This window comes from Cyprinodon tularosa, unplaced genomic scaffold (genome assembly GCF_016077235.1).
Source record: "Cyprinodon tularosa strain WSP-4 unplaced genomic scaffold, ASM1607723v1 ctg7, whole genome shotgun sequence".
NCBI lineage: Eukaryota > Metazoa > Chordata > Actinopteri > Cyprinodontiformes > Cyprinodontidae > Cyprinodon > Cyprinodon tularosa.
In genome coordinates, this window is record NW_024039451.1 from 3,843,245 (window position 1) to 3,856,281 (window position 13,037).

A 13,037-nucleotide genomic window follows, 5' to 3' on the forward strand; every position below is an offset into this window, starting at 1 on the left:
TCCTATGGTTCCTAAATTGGACCCCTTCTGGCCCTTGACTATGTCTAGGAATCCTGTCGAAGAAAGTTATGAACAAGACCGGTGACATAGTTGGACCCTGCTTGGTCCAACATGCACTGGGGATAGCTCCAATTTATTGCTGGCAATATGGATCCAAACACTTGTTTCGCTTGTACGTTGAAAGGAGGGCCCCTAGTTAAGGGCCTTGGACTCCGTACTTTTGGACACTGAAGAGGCATGTGTGCTGTGACATATCTTAGCATCACATACTAGTGTTTTGGTGATCTATATTGTAGCCGCAGAATGCCTTCGGCACACAAACAGAAGCCTGGGGTTTGCATCTAAGCTAGCAGATTCATTTTATTTTTTGGGTTGTTATTAATTTTTTTTTGTCTATTTTTAATTAAATTTAGGATGGATCTGACAAACTCTGGGTTCAGTTGTACTTTTTCTCTTCTTGGCTTTTTATTAATTGTATCTTTTTGTTTTTTTTCCGCAGATATACCATAATTATCAGATTTGTAAATTATAGCCTTAACACAACTCGTAACAAACACATCTATCGTGGTCAGTTATATTTTTACCTTCTCAGTTTGACTTTCTGTAATGGCTGACAATCAAAAGCTTAGCAACTGTCCCTTCTATTGGGATTTAGTCATGTTCTTTTATTCCCCTGTCCCAAGTTCTGTCTTAATTAGACAAACCCTTGGTGCCCTATGGTCAATGTGGATGGGGTCTTTCTCTTCCAACACTGACTGTTTGTTGCTGCCATCTTGTGGCTGAACACCAGAACTTAATCCAGCTAACATTATGTTTAGGGCCCCTTGTTTTTAATCCTGAAAAATATGATAATGCATTATTTGTCAGTTCAAGGGAACCTTTTGAAAATACAAAAGTTGGAGTATATACTGAATATACATTTTCTAACATCACAAACTTATATTAGAAAAACATCATATTTTAATGATGTGTTGTATTATTTAAATACTATTTTTTTCTATAGCTTTAAGCAGAAAAGAACATGTTAAGCAGACATAAGAACGTAAAAGAGAGATGTATTTTATTTTATATATTATGTTTCACTTAGTGAATTAGGACATTTTTGAAAATCAATCATATTTAAGTGTATTGAGTATGGCTGCACAAGCCAACAATTTAGCTGAACCATGTCATTTTGCAAACCTTTTACATCTTTTGAAAAAACTGCAAAAATGCATTTATACAGGACTCTTATACAAATAGACTTGTGTTTTGTATTTTCAATCCAACTATTTTTGCCGGAGCTACAATGTGAACACTCTTGCTCTGCAACTACAAGGTCAGGGAATAGTACTTATGCATTGATTATGCATGTTTCTGCTGTGCACATATGCTTTCTCACATTCTTTGTACATTTTTTTTTTTTTTTTGTTAGTACACTTTGTGGATGGTTGTTTTTTTTTTTTTTTTTTTTTTATCTTTTCTTGTTTGTGTAATCTTGGTCTTTAAAATAAGCTCTTACACTATCGTCCTTGCATAAAATGTTTATCTAATTGCTAATACTCTTGGACTCATATAGGTATTGTTATTATTTATGCTATTGATCTGGTGTCATGCACTTGAATATTATTACCATAATTCCAACTAATTCATTTTAATCTTGCATAGCAATAAAGATACATTTTGTAATTTTTAACACTAGATTTTTATGACTAAAACATTGTTTGATGCGCAGATTGACACCTTAGTAGTTCATCGTTAAATGGATCAAACCTGGCAAAGAATCGAAGCATTAATTTCAAGATGGATTTTGTGTATACAAAGAAGCAACCAGCACCCAAAAAAAAATAATAATAAAAATTCTTAAGTATGACACAACCTATCAGATAGCAGAAGAATATTGAATATCTGTGATTTGGCCATAGATTGCAGTATCATTTGAAGAATATATAGTGCCTCTTTAACACACACACATACACACACAAAAACAGACTTAGTATTTCATTTAACACACCTATTTAAATTTCTCTTCCCTTTACTTTTAATCCTGTTTTACCTGTAAAAATGTATTTTTTTCAAAATAGATTTTTAAATTTGAATGTACATATTAATAAATAAAAATAATCAAACCTGATCAACCTGTCTATATCCTGCAGGTGGAAAAAAGGACTGACCTTTGGCCACAGACTGCACACAGACCTGTAGAAGTGAATAGATTGAGGGTTGGAATGCATGATAACAGCATCTTTCTTGTTTAGATAAACTTTCTTTAGGTGATTTTTTTCCTTTGTGTTTCTTGTGTCCTCTAAAAGAGCCCCCAGTCTTCAGGATATTTCTGGTAATTACCACACATTTACACTGGGTGGAGCTATTTAACAGGCAGTATTATGTTAATCTCCCACACAGTTTATATTCAAGGGAGAAACGAAATTTCAGAATAATCCGTTCATAATTTTGTCAAAGGTATATTTCAAAGATTCTAATAATAAATAAAGTGTGTGCTGCCTTCAAAGTTAATACAACCTGCTATTTTTACCTGCACTGACTCACTTTAAGAATGTTTTTTTTGTTTGTTTGTTTTTTGTCTAATAAATCCAATAAAAGCTCAAGTAGACTAAAGTAGTTTAATTAATTGCGAACTGGAAACATCTGAATAACATGTTTATCCAACTCTAAAACTATTGTTTTCGATAAAACTCAATATAATCAATGAAAGACAATATGCATTGATCACATCAAACAGTGGTGAATTTCTAAGCACACGTTCTCTCCTCATTTCATCAATGAAATCAGTGCCCCGTGACTAATTTCAGCCAATCAGCAGCTCGCACCTGCAGCCACTCACAGCTCTTTAGGAGCAATTAGGAGTCTCCAGTTACTGACGGCTGGGGTAGACAGGAGTCACGGTCCGCGGTAGTGTGCAGCAGAGGGAATTCATCAGCACTGACACGTTTAATTGTGGTTCAGCTTTGGTTGGTTAAATCCTGTGATGCAGCTGAAAAACAACAACCCAGTAGCGATGGAGAAACGCACGGATCTGGCCTCGCTCTTCTGCATGATCGGACATCACGGTCCCGCCGTGGCTGTAGCGGTGATTGCCATGGTATCCGTGGTGGCAGGTTTGATCATTTATCGGACCGTAAAGGGGAAACGGAGGAAGGCCGAGGCTGGACCGGGAGACCCTGGCAGCTGCAGCCCCGGAGCGGTGAGGGACACGTCGCTGCTGCAGCCAGAGAAAGAGCCGAGTACCGGGGATGAGGCGCATGAGCTGGTGGAATCAACAGGTAAGGCTCCATGTCAAGGGAAAACTGTTGCTTCTTGGAGGTTTTAAAACGGTTTAAGTCATTACGCACATGCGTAATGATCTATGAAGTCTGAAGATTTGCTTTTAAACTTATGATGCATATTAAAGTTAGAATGCTGGTTTCAAATCTTCTAACTTGGATGTAATTTAGAAGTTGTGAATAAAGTATTAATTTACTCCTTAAAGCTAAATTTAATTGACTAGTAAAACATTCTATTACAAGTCTTAAAACTACAGAAAGTGTTGTTCTGTTGAGTTGATACCAGTCAAAGTTTGCACATTCCAAGCCCTCTTTAAGTTACTGTTTAAAACTATTTCACAGGAAGCTTATTTTACAACTATTTGAATGAAACATCTTATTTTTCCCTAACAGTCCAGACGCTGTTCAAATTTTTTTTTAATACAATAAAAATTTTGTTAAATTGCTAATTTTGTGATTGAATAGCGTTTTAAGCCAATGACTTTAGCCACCTCCAGTGATCTTAGTTTTAACTTAATTTTTTTCCAGGAAATTGCACATAATTTTTATGACCTTGCGGCAACCTAGATTTAAGTATGGCAAATTGACACATTCTCATTGTGTGGCTATTTGCCATGTTTTGAGAACTTTTTAGTTGGCGGCCTAGTGGTTAGAGCATAGAGCTTGGAATCCTGAGATTGTGATTTCGAAACCCACTCCCACAGACTGCCACTCTTGGTCTCTGAGCAAGACCCTTAACCCCTAAATGCTCCCTGGGTGCCTTACCATGGCAGCCCCCCTGCTCCCCAAAGGGATGGGTTAAATTCAAAGGTAAATTTCTCCAATGTTAGATCAATAAAGTTCAGTTATTATAAACCCCCCCCCCTTTTTTTCCCTCTTTAATGTCAAATTGGAAAAAGTTATTTATTTCCACCAGCTGCTGTATTTTTACACTACTATAAAAATGTGCTACTATTTGTATTTAAAATGTCAACTTTTACCTGAACTTTTTGCAATCTACTGATAACAGCTAGAGTATGTAGAATGTTCGTAATGTATTGAAACCAATGCATATTTGTATATGTATACATATGAAAACAATTAAAGCCCAGGACAACCATTCCAAACTGAGCATATTGGCAGAGGCTTTAGCTATAGCTCAATAGGCTATCCAGGTTTTTTAATAACTCATTTTATATAACATTTAGCATTATCCTGCTTCAAAGTGTTTAGAAAATGACTGATTATCCTTATATTCAATTAAAGGTATCCAAATTATACCACATCTGCAAAATCAGCTTTTTTGACTACAATGGTTTGGTTGCCTTTTTTTGTAGCAAATTAAGAATTTTGATTGAAGCTTTAAATTCGATCTAATTTTCTAAGTTTTAATTAAGTCTCTGTGTAATTGACAACTGAAATCAAAAACTGACAAATTCGTAATTTGAAGCTAGTTAAACATGGTTTGAAATTATCAAAATATTTTGCGTTGCACTGTGTGAGGAATGTATTCTAAATTTTTGTAGTTCTATTGAATGTGAAATTTGTTGTCTTTTTAGATTTCTGTGAAGAGGACTTGATCACCAAGGACCCAGATGTAAATCTAAATATGGCTAATCTGAGGAATCGTCGTGTTGCAGCAGAGAACAATCTTCAGTCTGGTTTACCTGAAAGAGAAGTGAAACCAGATAAACTGTCCAGTGCTTCACGTGTGGAGGAGAAACCCACTGTTCCTCTAGAAAATGAAGCCACTAAGAGTTTGCAAGATGACACCTGTAAAGTAAAGGACTGTAATATGGAGTCCGCTACAGAGGATAAGTTAAAGGAGATGCCTTGTCAGGGAGAAGAAAATCAATATGCTGAGAACAACCCAGTATGCTGTGAAGAAAATGCTAGGAATCTGAATGAAGGGGATGAAAAAGGAAACAAAGCCATCTCAGAATCCATCAGCACAGATGATTACCTTAAGGAACAAACGATTGACATGCATGAGTCTCCTCTGCCTACCAACAATGATAATATACCAGTTACTGACATCCTTATTAATTCACAGCCTGCAAACAACTTGTCTGAGAACATGGAACAGCATAAAAGTCTAACAATGCCCCTCCCTACTGATGCAGATGCTGAACAGGTTCCTATAATAGAAGTGGCTGAAAACAATCTTCCCCAGCTTGGAGAGTTATCAGGTAATGATACTTTGCTGATTAGCGAAAAACGGCTTGAACAGGACTTGTCCAACTGCAGTAAGGAGAACATTACAGATGTCAAGCAGTTTTCTTGTAGTGAAACAAAGGAAACCTCATCTCTGGTGCTCGGTACTAATCTACCATATTTGTCAGTTGAGCCTGAAATTCCTCAGGATGGAGATCAGACCCTGCCCCTAGATGATCAACAACCAGTAGATAAAACTAAAGATGAAGTTAATCCCGAGTTGGCTGCTACAAACAATTCCAACCTTACTCTTGCTAGCATGAGTCCTCAAAGGGAATGTGAAATGGTGAATGAAATTCTGATTATTAAAGAAAATGCTGAAGCTCAGTCTTTGGCCAATGGACAGCCTGATGCAGTTGAGGTCAGTACTGCTGAATCTGTCTCTACAGAAATGTCTTGTCCTGATTCATCCTTTAAAGAAGAAACTGAACAACTGAGAAACGAAGATCTTGAGGTTCCCACTACTCCCACCACAGTCATGGCTGAGAGCATAGAACCCCAAACTGGTAAAAATCAGCTGTTGGACGAAGAGCAAATGAAGTTAAGTTTGTCCTCTCCTGATGATGGAGATGAGAGTGGGGTTTCAAGCATGACAATCAGCCCTGACTTGCCTGATAACGAGTGTCCCTTGACCTCTGAGAGCTTGCAGCTGGATATAGGTGATCGTTCACAGTCCGAAGGCCAGGCAGCACATGTGGTACCTGACTGTTCGAATGATTTACAGACAGGCATCTATTGCACAGAAGCCAATGATGACCCTTGTACAATCAATGAGTGTCATGAGATGGAAAGTCTCAAAAGTGAAGTAAACAAACTCTCCATAGATATACCCACTGTCTGTGTAAGTGAAGATCTGGAAAAGATGAAAGCAAAGATTGTTATAGAAGGTAAACAGGATGGAGAGGAAGAGGAAAAAACTACTGAAATTAATATTATGGAGGCCACTATGGACAACAATGAGTGGATTACAGATGGTACTGATCAAGTCCTACCCTGGATGAAGCCTTCTGTTCCCCAAACAGATCCCGAGTCTGTAGAAAACATCCTAAGCTTTTCTTCAGATGCTGCTGGTACAAATACTACTGTACCCCTTGTCAGTGAGGCAAAAGAATCCAACACATTTTCCCCAACTGACAAACTCGTAGAATCTGGCAAAAGGGTCCTGACGGTCCACCCCATGCCCCAAAATGTCAACGTGACCTTCCAGACCCATTATGTCACGTGCACTCCATTCCAGAAGGTGGCTGTGACAGGAAACAATCAAGAGCTAGGTAACTGGAAGGATTTTATTCCCCTGGAAAAGGCCAAAGATGGGCTTTGGGCCACTGTGGTCAGCTTGCCTGCAGAGAGTCATGTGGAGTGGAAGTTTATAGTAGTGGACAGGGGAGAAGTGTGTCGCTGGGAGGAGTGTGGTAATCGGCTCTTGGATACAGGCAACAGAGAGAACCTGCTTGTTCAAAAATTCTGGGGTTTCAAGTAAAGCATTCAGGCAATGACTAAAGGAATAAACAGACTAGAAGAAACTTCTGGATTAGAACAGGTAAATTAATTTCATCCACTGTCTTTTAATTCATTGGGCCAGATCTGGTTGAAACATTATCCCTAGATTGCTTGTAAGAATTATTTCAGGTTAACTAGGTGGATTTCTAGGGCCATGTCATTTATGCACACAAGTTTGGAGGTTTTCGAATAATTAGAATTTTATGAAACCACATTAGTTCCACTATTGGGAAAATTATAGATGTGACCAAGTTAACATTGTTTGACACTTAAGTAATTTTTTTTCTAGCGCAACACTGTTTCTTATACACAGATCGACCATATTTAGCCCATAGGTGTTAAGACAAACTTCTCTAAACACCCGTCTCAAATGACTTGTTTTAAAATCATGTACAATAACAGTTTTTGTCTGAAACAAAAGGTATTTAAAAGTATTTTTGGATCTGACAATATCTACAATTATGCAAACTGTACTTTAACATATCTTGCAAGTGTCTAGCTTCAGTATGCTTTCTACATGCTGCTTGAATACTTTCTATAAAATTATGCACATAGTTCACTTTCACTACAGCAATAATTAAAGCAATACTTGTTTTGCTGTTACAGGTGTTATATCAGGTATGTTATCCACTGAACTGTAGAGTTGCAACTGCTTTTATGTGATGGGATCATGTGCATGCATAGCGATCCCAATGTTCTATAGGTGTGCCTTTTAAAAGTTGTATAAAGGAAGGAGTCATTACAACTTAAAGGTTTTTGTTACATTTGACCTTGTCTTAAAATATATATATATATATATATATATATATGTGATATTAAATAAACTAATCTTTTCAAAGTTTTTGTTTCATGTTATATTTGTGATGCAAATGTATTGTTTACCCCATGTGATGGCTTGTAATGACATAGAAAATGAGATTTGGCATTGAAAATCCAACGCTAAAATTTTAAAATTCCTTCTAAAAAGTCAAAATGTATAACTTGCTGTCATTTTTAGCTGCAGCATTTTTCTAATCGGGGATTATTTTTGTCGCAGAGTTCCTTCAGTTACTATGTCACTACAAGATGGCACTGTTTTTGCATCGACAGGGCAAAACTGAAGGCTCCTTTATCGTCCTTCCATTTTCCTGTTACCTTTCTTCATTTACCTGTTTGTAAGCTAATGGAGCTAAATCAGTAAAAGACTGAAGAGTCAATTACTTTACCCCCCCCCCTCCATGTGAAAACCATGCCAGTTTGTAGTAACATTGTAGCTGAAGGAACTGCAGTAACACCAAAATCCTATCACTTAGGGGGGGAAAAAAATGCTGCACCTAAAATTCTTTACTTTTGACTTCTATTCTTCCAAGGAGGATTTTTGAATGTCTTAATTTTCAATATTTATCAGTGATTTATCAATGGCCAATTTCAATGAAATTGGCACTGATTTAGCTTCTTTCCTATTAAAACTATTCTGTGGTTTTAATATATTGTTTGGTAATGATTGGTTTACTTTTCCCCTCAAATCTCCAGTAGTATGCACAAGTGCTTACTTGAGTTGGCATTTTAGAACATGGTTAAGCAATGTTTAAATGGACTTGTGTAAGACCAAACATTCAGAGGGGATGCACAAAGAATCTAATATTGCACAAACAAAGTGGTGTGGCTGTCCTGATTTTGAGTCCAGCTGGCTCTGAGTAGGCTTATGAAGAGGAGAGGCAATAACAAGCTTTTTCATGCCAGCTTTCACCTCAACTGCTGCAAGCCATAGGCCATGTTTGGGATGTGGAAAGTGCTTTTTTTTTTTTTTTTTTTGAGTTGAATACTACAGTTCACCAAAGAGAAGTTTGTAGGGCTTAAAGTTTTGGAGCTAGGTATGTTTAAATGTGTACAAATGACTGCTGTGTAAATTTGCTCAAGTTTGGCAACCCAATTTAGTTTTGTTCTGCTAATGAAGTCTAATTATGAAATCATGCACAATAATTTAAAACAAAAGGCTTTGCAACTAAATAGTTCAAAAACAGCATTTCAGAGGACTTGTCATATTTTCAGTCTCAAATCAGATCAATTTTAATAATTTCACACTTGGAAGTCTCCCAAGCCCAAAATGAGCTTCCCTTCTTAGGACTGAGCTGCTGCTGGTTCAATAGTGTGCACCTCTTAGTCAAATAAGGTCTCAGAGAATCATTTGACCCCATTTGAAATGAGTTCATTGGGACATTGCCAGGCTGGAAGTCGCATGATTCGGCTGGTCATTTGTGGTTCACGCTTCAATCATGCTTTATCTTGCCTCTTTTAAAACCGGTGTCCATTTCACAGAACCGCCACAGAATTTAAAGTTGGCAAATACTGATAAGAGAGCAAACATATTGGTCCAATGTAAAATATTTGAATGGAAAGAACAGAAGTAAATTAGTGACAAAGCAATGTTTCTCATTATGTGGTAAATTTAAAATTTATTATCCCCCTTGCAATTAGTTTAATTGGTACTAATATGGCAAGCGGTTGACAGTTTTCTCTGTATACACTTGTACATCCCATGTCTTATATGCAATAAACACTGCAACCATTTGTTAATCATGGTTAAGTCAAACTTCTTAACAGAGACCTACCCCCCTCTTTACAGCCAGATTTAGACCTGTTGGGAACAAAGCCCACATGTCAACACCCTAAAATGATTCTCAGCTGTTTATCTTTGTAAGCACGTTTAAAGTGTGGAATGTGCAAATGCACCTACTGTTGAATAATACTTAAATGTAAATATGAGTACTGGTAGGTGGTAAAAGACAACATATTTAGCAGTTTTGAAAGGAAAGAACTGCCTGAAAAAGGAACAAAAGTATGGAATATTTTAACTTTTCTGAGTAAGACTTTTACCTTTAAAGTAAATTCATGGTTCTTGGTGTCATTAAGATGTTGGATATCAATAATTAAATTTTGACCTTCCTATCTTGGTCATCTTTGTCTTTTGTCATCGACTCTTCAACAACCCTTCACATAGGGCATGCATGCAGCATCACTGGAGGGGAAAAAATATTTAATAGGAAGAAACCTCGAGCAGAACCAGGGTCAGATAGGCTTCAAGGAGTTAACTAGCTCCTCAGGTAGCCCCCGTCCAGGAAAGACACAGATGAACTCCGAGCCAGTTTCCCATGTCAAAGGATAAGAACACATACAGTTAATCACAGCTGTAGAAACAGGAATATACTGAAAATAAAAGCCCACGTTCTGTAAACAATCCAGAATGGGGTCACAGTCAAACAGGAGCAGACCACATGAGGGTACTATGAAAAGAAAAAAGAGAAAATAGTTATGTGTGGTACTAACAAATACTACAGAATAGGAAAATAAGATATGGAGTAAACCAGAATGATGAAAAATGGTCCCTATGTCCTCCAGCAGCGTAATCATATAGCCGCAGAAATGTAGAACACAGCCCAGGGCAACTATTTTGGATGCGGTATGAGAAAGTCAGTGATTACTTTTCTTTTTTTTAATCTACATTTATAGTTGCTGACTTTTTAAGCATACCAGTGCTTTTAAAAAAGTGAAATAAATTTGTTTTTTGCATTTAACCCATCCCCTTGGGGAGCAGTGGGCTGCCATTGTGCTGTGCCCAGGGAGTAGAGTGTGATTAAGGGTCTTGCTCAGGACCCAAAGTAGCAGTCTGTGGGGGTGGTGCTTGAACCCAGGACGTCTGGATCCCAAGTGCAATGCCCTAACCACTAGGTCACCATCCCCCCTTATACCTTAACAAATAATGAAAACCCAATATGTAGTGCCTTAGAAATTTTAATTATATGACATTTTTTTTCCCCCCTTTTTATGTGTACATGTTATATAAATTACATAATCAATCATGGAGACTGAGGATTTGACAGATGTTGAATTCACCTCCTCTTTTGACTGCTCATTTACCATCTGTGGTGCTGTTCAGGCTCTCTGTTTGACTTAAGTTCTCTTTTATGTGATATCTCTAAGTTACCCTAACTTTCCAGAAGCACCACTGGGAACTTAATACAGTTTTAATTTCTGGTAGTAAGGGATAGCTAGCCTAGGCTAGTATTACCTTAGCACTGCTATGGGTTATTTCTCTGTCTCCCCTTACCCTTTCTAAATCTCCATTTCCTCTTTACTGCTCTCTGTGTCAAATTTTCAGTTAATCCTCTGCCTCCTTTAGTGAAAATGATATGTATCATAATAGTAGGTTTGTAGGGTGTCAGAGTTAGAGTCCCAGGTTCGGGGTGTTTCCATTAGTTAACAGCCCAGAGCTTTAAAGACCAGGGACTCTGCTATGTAGTGGTCCTCCAACAGTTTCGGAGCATCCAGGCAACCGAGTGATGGTATGCAAAAAGTGTTGTCGTAGATCTCTGCCCACTGGTCACCATCAATCCGTCCACATTTCTAACTGGTTTTTCTCACCTATGACACAGCCACTGGGAAGCTTTGATCTGGCAGTTGCATTCCCACTTCAACATCAAGTTCAACATCACAGCTTATCGCCACCTATTATCACCTATATAGGTGAAGATGAGAGAGAGAAGGCTAGTGATTTGTCTGAGCAAAATATGACTCAAAATGTAGTATGAATTTATTTTTGTATTTATTTTGTATTTTGAGTATGTTAATTAATAATACTAAACTATTCTTATTCTATGTTTATAGTTTGCCTCTATTAAAGTAAATCAATAAAAACATTTTTAAAATGTTGAACATAAACCTTTTAGAGAGTCCAATATTGGTGCTCCCTCAGAGCAGCTCAATGTTGACGTAAAGCTTTTGCTCACGTCAGTCCAGCTTAGACTGCCATGTGAGAAATTCTCTTTCTCTTGAATATGAGACCGCTGTCTCTTCTTACACTCAGTAAAAACCAGGCTGCTGCTTTTCTCTCGATCTTTGACCTGGACGGATTGTGCAAATACAACCACAGAGAATCTCTGTATTTGTGAGTGGCTGAGTTCCACTGGACTTCACTCTGACATTGCAATCTATTCCCTCAAAATATCTACGTATAAAATTGTCTTCTATATCCCTGACTTTTTACCCATCATCCCTGCTGTCTAAGATCATTAGAATATAAGCTTCATAAAAAATATTTTTTTAGGTCTTAAATTAATAATAAAACCTTAAGATTGGTATTTTTCTAATATGTTGTACAATAGTTTGTGTGAAAAAAAAATGGATAAGATCCCCACTATAATGCATGTCATAGTTAGGGTAGTACCACACATGGAGGCTATTAATACAACATGCCAGTGCTCATTCCATTTTCATACTGTGGGATCACACTGTGACCTTCACTGGAGACAGTCAAGCCTGCTCACAGTGCCCCATGACCATATGGTAAAGAGCACTGACTGTGGTTTAACCATAAAGGGATTTGTTTCATGTATTTCCTAAAAATTATAATTTATTTGTTTTTCATTATTTAAGTCAGTGTTTTTCTTATCAGATAGCATATAACGTTGGAGTTGGTGTCTTTTGTTTGCCAAAGAAAACATTGCTGTGTTGCTCCATTATGCCTGTCGGCATAGCGTCAGAGAGTGTGATCTACACCATCTGCTCTTGTGAGGCGGAGAGCAAAATGAAAGCTCTTTTGGATGTGTGCCATAACGGGACAGCTTCCACCAGTGAGGTCATCACTTACTGCCTTAGAGGACACTGCAGTTGTGGCTGAATGCAGTTATGAACAGCTCTACAAATGTACAGTGCAGTATGGATATGTGGGAGGGAAGAGAGAGAGAGAGAGAGAGAGAGAGAGGAGTGAGTGGGTGATGACAAAAAGCAGTGAACAGGGCTTGTAGTTGCATGCAGTATAAATAAATCATAGCAGAGCTTTGTGTATTGATTGATTTAACCGATTTGTTCAGCTCCTGAATTAGTCAGTCTACCGCATTGAAAAAACTACAGTTGGGTTTGTATTAAAAAAAAAAAAACAACTTTGTAAGTATGCTTCAGGAAGAACCTAACTGCTTTAGGTAGAAGGAAGAAGAATCTTTGCTGTTCCTATGTTTAGGTAGAACCTTAAGCTTTGGTAGAAAATCAATTTTCATGATCCAGGACTAAATGGCTGCTTGGATTTACAGTTGGATTAAATATAGC

At 37.5% G+C, this 13,037-nt stretch overlaps 1 protein-coding gene across 1 annotated transcript; it reads left to right on the top strand.

Moving 5' to 3' along the window:
- The first annotated feature begins 2,833 nt into the window (after positions 1-2,833).
- On the top strand, positions 2,834-7,684 carry stbd1 (starch binding domain 1). Its single transcript, XM_038268321.1, has 2 exons — positions 2,834-3,263; positions 4,802-7,684. The coding sequence occupies exons 1-2, from the start codon at positions 2,969-2,971 to the stop codon at positions 6,934-6,936; spliced, it is 2,430 nt and encodes an 809-aa protein (XP_038124249.1). The 5' UTR covers positions 2,834-2,968; the 3' UTR covers positions 6,937-7,684.
- The last annotated feature ends 5,353 nt before the right edge of the window (positions 7,685-13,037 follow it).

Excerpts from the sequence above, each read along its gene's own strand:
- stbd1 (XM_038268321.1), top strand. The coding sequence starts at position 2,969 with ATGCAGCTGAAAAACAACAACCCAGTAGCGATGGAGAAACGCACGGAT. Across the intron at positions 3,264-4,801 it reads TGAGCTGGTGGAATCAACAG|ATTTCTGTGAAGAGGACTTG; the intron begins GTAAGGCTCCAT and ends TTGTCTTTTTAG.